The sequence below is a fragment of the Larus michahellis genome, chromosome 17, assembly GCF_964199755.1.
Source record: "Larus michahellis chromosome 17, bLarMic1.1, whole genome shotgun sequence".
Classification (NCBI taxonomy): domain Eukaryota; kingdom Metazoa; phylum Chordata; class Aves; order Charadriiformes; family Laridae; genus Larus; species Larus michahellis.
The window spans coordinates 955,607-964,071 of record NC_133912.1 but is presented as its reverse complement, the minus strand read 5'-3'; the positions used below and the strand labels follow the sequence as shown (position 1 = coordinate 964,071).

Here is an 8,465-nt window from a genome sequence, read left to right as displayed (position 1 = left end):
TCCCTGCCGGCACCGGGACCAGATCAGGCTCCGGATGGGGGGGGACAATAGCCGGACGCGGGGGCCGGGAAGTGCTGGGGGAGGGAGATGGACACAAACACCCGGTCATGGTGGCACTGGCAGCACCCGGAGGCAGCAGGGTTGGGGACACCGGTGTTTAACGAATTTAATTAATCAGAAGAAATTCCGCCCCCCCCTCCGCCCCCCCCGCCATGGTCGGAGGAAGACGAATTAAGAAGAAACGAGCTCTCGGCTGGGGACACCATCAGTAGGGACCAGAGTGAACGGTCGAGGGTCCCCCAGGCTCTGCAAGCTGAAACTTGGGTGCCAGCCAGCTGCGCCGAGCTTGCCCGGTCTCAGCTATCACCCACCTCTCGTGTCCCCCCCACCCCCACCCCGGGGGGGGCACCCTGTCCCACAAAGACACCCAAGGGTGCCGCTGCCGGCCGGGTAGCACGTTTAGTTTATTGGTTAGTAGCGCACCCCGGGGTGCCCCGGCACCCACCCCGGGTGCCCCGGGGCCCGGCTCGCTCGGACGGCCGCTCTCCGGTTTTCATCCTAAACCTATTTCCCGGGAAGGCCTGGGGGGGAGAGGCGATGGCGCGCGCCCCAAAACCGGGGGATTTTCCCAGAAAATCCAGGCGCGGCGGAAGGGCGGCGCTCGGGCCGGGGTGGGGGGGGTGGGGGGTGTTTGAGCCCGTGTTTAGGGGACGGTGCAGCCGGGGGAGCTGGCGGGGGCGGGGGGAGAGGAGGGAGCCCCCCCCGCTCCGGTGCGCAGGGTCTGGGTGCCGCGGTGGGGCGGGCAGGGGGCTCCTGCACACGCCGGGTGCGGGTGCGCGCAGCACCCGCTCCCCGCGCGCTCCTGCGCCCTTGCCTGCGCCCTCTTAGCCGCGCGTCTCGTGCACGCTCTTCTCACGCGCTCCGCACACGCGTGCCCCCGGCAAGCGCCGCAGGCGTCGCGCTCTCCTCGCGCTCTTCGCGCGCTTGCCGCGTTCTCCGCTCGCTCTCTGCCGGCTCCATGCGCGCTCTCGGCCAACGCTGCACGCGTGCTCTCGTTGCGCTCTCCCTGCACGCCTTCCTGCAAGCTTCGCGCTGCTCTTCCCTCACGCGCGCGCGCTCCCCCTCGCGTGCTCCGTGCGGGCTGCCCGCGAGCGCTGCACGCGTGCTCTCTCTGCGGGCCCTGCGCGCGCTCTCCGCACGGACCCTCTGCCCGCTCGTGCTCCCTGCGCGCTCCACGCGCACTCGGAGAGCGCTCCTGGTGCTGACACGCTCCTATCTGCATGCTCCATGCACAGCCTGCACGCTCCATGCGCGCTGTCTGCACGCTCCGTGCACGCTGTCTGCACGCTCCATGCACACTCCATGCACGCTCCATGCACGCTCCATGCACGCCTTCCCCCCACGCTCCGTGCGCCCTCTCTCCGCACAATCCGCGCGGCCTCGCAGCCGCACGCCCCCTGCTCGCTCTCGCCGCGCCCTGGCAGCGCGCTCTCCCCCGCGTGCTCCACGCGCTCTGCCCCGCGCGCCCCTGCGCGTGCTCTCTCTGCGCACCCTCGCGCATGCCCCCTTGCGCCCTTGGTGCGCCCTCCGTGTGTGCTGCCGGCACGCTCTGTCCGCGCGCTCCGTGCGTGGCATCTCCGCACGCTGCCCACGTGCCCGCTTGCGTGTTCGGTGCAAACCCTCTCTCCGCAGGCTCCCTGCACGCTCCCTCTGCACCCTCCGAGCACGCTCCCCGCAGCTTCCACACGTCTCCTCTGACGCGCCCCGCGCACGCTCGCTGTGGGCGTGCGTTCCCTGCATGTTCTACCTGCGTGCTCCCTGCGCGCCCTCTCGCGCGTTCCACGCGCGCTCCCTCTGCGCGCTCTGCACGTGCCCTCCCGCACGCTCGCTCTGCACAGCACACGCACGCTCCCTCCGCACGCCCTCTCCGCGTGCTCCGCGCACGGCCTCTCGCACGCTGCGTGCACGCTCTCTGTGCGCGCGCTCTCTCTCTGCACGCTCTCCACGTGCCTTCGTGCACACGCTCTCGGCGCGCTGGGCGCACGCTCGCTCTGCGGGCTCCGTGCGGGCCCTCCTGCACGCTCCGTGCGCGCCCTGCACACTCTGCGCACGCCCCCTTGCACGCTCTCTCCCGCACGCTCCCGGCAAAGCGCGCGAGCTTCCTTCCCGCACGCTCCCTGCACGCTCCTCCCGGCGAGAAACCATTCAAGCGACGCCCCGGGAAGGCGGGGGACGGAAGAGGGGAGCTCCGGGTGGGATCAATAGCAAATTAGTGACTTTACGCCCCAGCCAAACGATGCCCAGTGGTCCCCGCTCGCTCGGCGCCGCCGAAGCGCGCACACGTGTCCCCCCCGGCTCAGGCGCTGATCTCCACGGCGTTGGCCTCCTCCTGCTCCCGGATGACGTGGACGCCAGCAGTCCGCAGCAGCCGCGGGGCTCCACGGGAACGCGCCGGCGATCCCGGCGGCGACCTGTGCGTCCGCGTCGAGGCGGGCGAGCGAGCCGGCGAGCGATGGTAACGGCGCGTCGAACGCCCCACGGGTCCCGGCGAGCGACCGGCTGCTGGGATGGGCGAGCTGGTGTAACCCGGTTCAACCGTGCCACGGGGTTCGGGTGACGAATCTTCCTCTGCCTCCGGCGAGTCCTGCCGAAAGCCAAAGGGTGGACGAGTGCGCGAAGCGCGCGAGACCTGGTGCCGCGGCGCAAAGCCGGGGAGCCACGGGGCACGCTAAGGGCCGCTCACCTTGTCCTTGAGGATGTACAAGGCCACCGGGTTTTTGCGCTCGTGCTCGCCGCTCCACGGGATGCCCTCGGCTGCGTGGAGGCAAAGCGTTGCTTACCCCGCCGGCGGCGCCGGCGGCAGCGTTCCCCCAGCCGCCGCCGTCATCGCGCCGGGGCCGGCACTCACCCTCGTGCTTCAGGCGCTCCTCGTCCTGCTCGGCGTATTCCGAGGCCGGTTGTGTCTCCGCTTGCCGCTTCTCCCTGGGGAAGGGAGAGAGGGGAGGGGCAGCATCGGCACCACGGTGCGGGGAACAGACTGCGGTTCAGCTGGGAAAGGGCGTGGTGCTGTGGTGAGGGAGAGATGGGATGGGATGGGATGGGATGGGATGGGACAAGGACAGGACAGATGGGTTGAGGCAGGATGGGACAGGACGGGACGGGATGGTATAGGATGGGACGCGATGGGACGGGATGGTATAGGATGGGACGGGATGGGATGGGATGAGATGGGATGGGATGGCATGGCATGGCATGGCATGGCATGGCATGGGATGGGATGGGATGGGATGGGATGGGATGGCATGGCATGGCATGGCATGGGATGGGATGGGATGGGATGGGATGGCATGGCATGGCATGGCATGGCATGGAGTGGAATGGGATGGGAAGAGATGAGACGAGATGAGATGAGACGAGACAGGACGGGACAGGATGGGAAAAGGACAGGACAGATGGGTGGAGGCAGGATGGGACGGGATGGGATGGGACGGGATGGGATGGGACAAGATGGGATGGGATGAGATGGAGTGGAATGGGATGGGACAAGATGAGATGGGATGGGATGGGATGGGATAGAATGGGCTGGAACAGGAGAGATGGATCAAGGCAGGATGGGATGGGATGGGATGGGATGGGATGGGATGGGACGGGACGGGACAAGATGAGATGGGATGGGATGGGATGGGATGGGATGGGATGGGATGGGATGGGATGGGACGGGAGAGATGGATCAAGGTGGGATGGGAGAGGATGGGATGGGATGGGTCAGGATGAGGTGTGATGTGATGTGATGGGACGGGACAAGATGGGATGGGATGATGAGATGAGATGAGATGAGAAGAGATGGGACAACGTGGGGTAGGACAAGGTGGATGGGATGGGATGGGACTGGATGGGACGAGAAAAGACAGCATGGGACAAGATGGGACAGGATAAGAGGAACCCCCTTTGTCTCCCGCGTTACCCCCAGCCGTACTTCTTGGAGGGTTTCCAGCAGGCACAAACTGTCACCAGGGTGACGAGGAGGAAGATGCCGCCCGTGGAGAGGATGATGTAGAGGGAACTGCGGCCTGGGGGAGAGGAATCGGGGGGGACAACCCCCCCCCCCCCCAGATTTTAGCTGGGAGCATCTCAAAAGGAAGGCCGGTCCCAGAGGCGTGGAAGGGGAGAACGGGTGGCTTACGGTAGACGGTGAGCTTCACGGGGATGCTGCGGCCGTGGCTGATGGGGTTCTCCACCAGGCAGCTGTAGACGTCGTCATCGGCCATGAGGACGCGGGTGATGGTGAGGATCTTCTGGTCAGGGGAGAGGAGCAGGCGGGAGTCATTGCTCAGTGGCCGCCCGTCCTTCAGCCAGGTGTAGGTGGGCTTGGTGCCGTTCTCGTGCGAGCAGTTGAGGGTGAAGAACTCGCTGAGCTCCAGCACCGTCGAGGAGGCCACCAGCACTTGCGGCTTCGAGATGGGGACTGCAGGCGAGCGGGGGAACCAGGGTGACGCCGTGCCTCACGGGACGGATGGGCCCAGGGGACGGGAAAGGGCACATCACAACCCCGCCGGGGACGTAGCTTGGCAGCACGGGGGGGGCTGAACCCGCGGAAAGCACCTCCCGGTTGGAAAAAGCCCTCCCAAAAAGCGGTCAGGGAAGACATCCCATGGAGAAGCCAGTCTCCGCCGGACGTCCTCCTTGCACTTACTGTCCACGGTGAGGTTGATGGTCTTCTCGCCGGTGAAGGTGTCATCGGTGATGGACACCTCCACCTCGTAAGCACCTTCGTCGGCCAGCTGCAGGGGGTTGATGAGCAGCGAGCCGTTCTCCAGCACCCGGATGCGGTCGCGGTAGTCGGGCCGCAGGTTGCCGATGATCTCGGTGCCGATGGACTGGACGACGGTGACGGGTTTGTCCCGCTTCAGCTGCCACTTGACCACCGGCTTGTCGGCGCTGGCGCTGGCGTAGCGCACCGACAGCAGCGCCGCTTTGCCCGCCGTGCCGCGGACCAGCGGCGTGGGGCTGGTGATGTTGACCCCCGCCAGCAGACCTTGGGGTGGGGAGAGACAGTGACGGGGGCGGGGGGGGGGGCCGGTGGGGGGGGCCGGGCAGGCTGCCTGGTCCTCCGAACCCGGAGAAAAACGGGGACACCCCCCCCCTTCCTGCCCTGCAGGACCCCCCTGCACGCGGCGCCCCCCCCTCCAAAGGCAGGGGAGACGTCCCGTTGGGGGGGTGATGCTGCCGAAACGCACGCATCAGCCCCCCCGCCCCCCCCAAAATGCGCTCTCTCCTGCAAAAACCGCGTGCGTCGCCCCCACCCCCAAAACTGGGGGGGGGGGGGATTTTTGGCCTCCCAGCCCTGTCGGATGCTCCGGTGCAGCCGAACCCCCTCCCCCCCGGGGATGCAAAACTTGGAGGGGGGCTGGGGGGGCGGGGGGGGGTGTGATGCCCACGCGTCGCTCCTCGACGCCGGTTTTAAGCCAAAAAAAGGCAAGGGGAAAAGTGGAAAAAACTGATTTTTTTAAAAAAATTTTTTTTAAAATATTTTTTTTTAATTTTTTTTAATTTTTTTTTTTTTTTTTTTTTTTGAGGGGGGCGGGTGACCCCCTCCAAAACCAGCCTTTCTCTCCCCCCCCCCGCCCCCAACAAATCCCCTAACCTTATCCCCCCCGCTCCTGCCGGCCCTGGGGGTCCCACCCGTAACCACCACCACCATCCATCCATCCCCCCCCCCCGCTACCCCCCCCGCCACCCGGATGCCGTCATGCGACGGCGAACAAACCCCATATTGACGGGCAGGGAATGGAAGGCGGGGGGGGGGGGGAAAGAGTTGGAAAAAGCAGCTGGGGAGGGCGAAGCGGGAGCAAGAAAGGCGTTAAACAAGCCCGAAAAGTCATGGAGACCTATTGGTATGCGGCGGCCGTCCCTCCGGCCTCCCCGGCACTTCGGCCCCAAAAACATCCCCCCCCCCCCCCCAAACCTCAACCCACCCCCCACCCCCCCAAAAAAAATGTCTCGGAATCCGTCCTCGCACCCCAAGCGTGTGTCCCCCCCCCCCGAATGCCGCCTTTTTAACCGTCCCTTCCCTTTTTAACCCAACCGCTCCTTTTTTTTCCCTCCGCTCCGGGGTAATAAATTTGGGAGTTAGGTACTAAATCAGGCAATATCCCCCCCCCCGCCCCCCGGCCTCCGCTCCCTGGTTTAGGGATGGAGATGTCCCACCCTTCCCTGCTGAAAAAAGAACACTCAAAATCCTCATTTTTCCCGCTATTTTGAGGAATAAATCCCTATTCCTTTGGGGAAAAAAAAACCCATTTTTTAATTTTTTTTTTTTTTTGGGGGGGGGGGGGGTGGGGGGGGTGCCTGGCTGCGCTTTTTTGGGGCGCGAATCCGAGCTGGTTGGCTTTGCTCGGCATCCTCGGCTCCTCCGGAGGGAAACGGGGCCTCCCCCACCCCGGGGCTGGTTTTGGGGTCCAAACTTGGGTAAAACGGTGCAAAGTGGTTGATTTTCCCACGTCGCCGGACCTGGGATGGGGTGGTTTGAACCCCCCCCCCCCCAAAAAAAGGTGGGTATTTAGGGAATAAATGACGGTTCGGGTAGGGAATAAATAAACCGGGGTGGCAGCAGGAGGAGGCGAACCGGAGCGAAGGGCGAAACGGGGCGAAAAAGGGGTTTTTGGGGAAAGCGGGAGGAGGGGTAAGGAAGTTGATTTGGGGATGCTGAAAAATGAGGAAAAAAGGGGTTTTGGGGGAAGCAGAAAGCTGGGGAGAAGCTCAGGGCTGGGGGGGGGGGGGAGGTGGCAGATCCACCCTCCCCCGGCAGGACCCCGCTTGGCGGCGGAAAAGTGGTTTTCCCCCACGTTTTAATTCCCAGTTTTCCCCCCGTTTTTTTTTCCTCGCCCGTGAGAGGGGATGCTCGACGGCGCAGGGACACCCCCGTTCGTTGGGTACCACCCCCCCCCCCCCCCCCCCCGGCCCCCTGTCGCCTCCCGCCATCCGCGTACCCCCAAACCCCATTGGAAAGAAATAAACCCCCCCCCAAAAATGGGGAAAACCTGGGGAAAGCGGGGAAAGCCCCGGTTACCTGCGTGCAGCGCCAGGAGCCAGGCCAGCGGCAGCAGGCGGGGGGGAGCGGGGTGACCCCGCGGGGCGGCCGGCGCTCCCCACATTTCGGGTAGGTTCCTTCGCCCCCCGAAATCGTGCCGTTTTTTCCTAACTCCGGGCACGTCCCTCGGCGCTCCCGGCCTGGCGTTCCGCCCGGCTCATTTAGGGGTTTTTTTTTTTGTTTTTTTTTTTTTTCTTTTTTTGTGTGTTGTTCTTCCCTTTCTCAATAGGGCCCTGTGTCCCGGGCGGCTTTGGCCTCCCCAGCGGCCTCGAGCTGACATTTATTTGGGGGGAAAAAACACTCAGATTTGCAATTTCCACCCCCCCCCCCCAACCCTTTCCCGTATTTTCCCCCCGCCGGAGGTTGGGGGGCATCACCCCATCCAGGCCGGCTGCGGTTTGACACCCCCCCCCTGCCTGCAGACAGTCCCGTGGGATTTGGGGCTCCCGTTAATTGAGGGGGTTTCATTTTTTCGGGGCAAAAAATGCCCCGTCCCCGACCCCCCCCCCCCCCGTCCCCCCAAAAGGAGCTCCCCCTCCTTATTTTTTCCCTCTTCCCAGGCTTGAAAACGAAGCCGCGGCTGTATCCAGGCGGCGTTCCAGCTCCGGTGCCAATTAGCGCCGGTTCCCCGGGCATCGCTGAATAGGGCAGCGGGGATGCGGGGCAGGATGCCCGGAATTGCTTCCCACCCCCCCCTCCTGAGTCCTGCCAAGCTCATCGCCCCAGTGAGGCACCGCCCCCCCCCCCCCCCCCCCCACCTCCCCAGGAGGCTCCCGGCGGCGGGAAGGGGGTTCAGGCCTCCAGCATCCAGCCCCGGTGGGATGGAAACGCTCCGGGGGGGAGCCGGCTGGGGGGACGGGATGGGGGGAAGCGGCCGGGAGGTGTTTTGGGGGGGGACTTTTTGGGAGGGCGCTATAGGGAGATGCCATAGGGAGATGCTATGGGGAGGGATTTAGGGGGTGCTATGTGGAGATGCTATGGGGAGATGCTATAGGGAGGGATTTAGGAGGTGCTGTAGGGAGATGCTATGGGGAGATTCTATGGGGAGGGATTTAGGGGAAGCTATAGGGAGATGCTATGGGGAGATGTTATGGGGAGATGCTATAGGGAGGGATTTAGGGGGTGCTGTAGGGAGATGCTATAGGGAGATGTTATAGGGAGGTGCTATAGGGAGGGATTTAGGGGATGCTATAGGGAGATGCTATGGGGAGATGTTATAGGGAGAGATTTGGGGGGTGCTATAGGGAGATGCTATAGGGAGATGCTATAGGGGGGGATTTAGGGGGTGCTGTAGGGAGATGCTATGGGGAGATGCTATAGGGAGGTGCTATGGGGAGATGATGCTATAGGGAGGTGCTATAGGGAGGGATTTAGG

General features: G+C 64.4%; 2 protein-coding genes across 2 annotated transcripts in view; one reads left to right on the top strand and one right to left on the bottom strand.

The window, feature by feature from the left end:
* Positions 1–688: 688 nt before the first annotated feature.
* The window catches only part of HEPACAM (hepatic and glial cell adhesion molecule), an 8,225-nt gene continuing 448 nt past the window's right edge, over positions 689–8,465 (bottom strand). Inside the window, exons 2-8 of the mRNA XM_074561273.1 lie at positions 7,070–7,363; positions 4,694–5,035; positions 4,184–4,465; positions 3,977–4,070; positions 2,909–2,982; positions 2,744–2,814; positions 689–2,644 (exon numbers count right to left, since the gene is read on the bottom strand). Of these exons, the coding sequence (XP_074417374.1) occupies positions 2,357–2,644; positions 2,744–2,814; positions 2,909–2,982; positions 3,977–4,070; positions 4,184–4,465; positions 4,694–5,035; positions 7,070–7,154 (1,236 nt within the window). The 5' untranslated portion in view covers positions 7,155–7,363 and the 3' untranslated portion in view covers positions 689–2,356. The remainder of the gene's footprint in view (positions 2,645–2,743; positions 2,815–2,908; positions 2,983–3,976; positions 4,071–4,183; positions 4,466–4,693; positions 5,036–7,069; positions 7,364–8,465) is intronic.
* Positions 7,640–8,465, top strand: part of CCDC15 (coiled-coil domain containing 15) — a 22,817-nt gene continuing 21,991 nt past the window's right edge. The window contains exon 1 of the mRNA XM_074561264.1: positions 7,640–7,815. Coding sequence (XP_074417365.1) covers positions 7,747–7,815 — 69 coding nt within the window. The 5' untranslated portion in view covers positions 7,640–7,746. The remainder of the gene's footprint in view (positions 7,816–8,465) is intronic.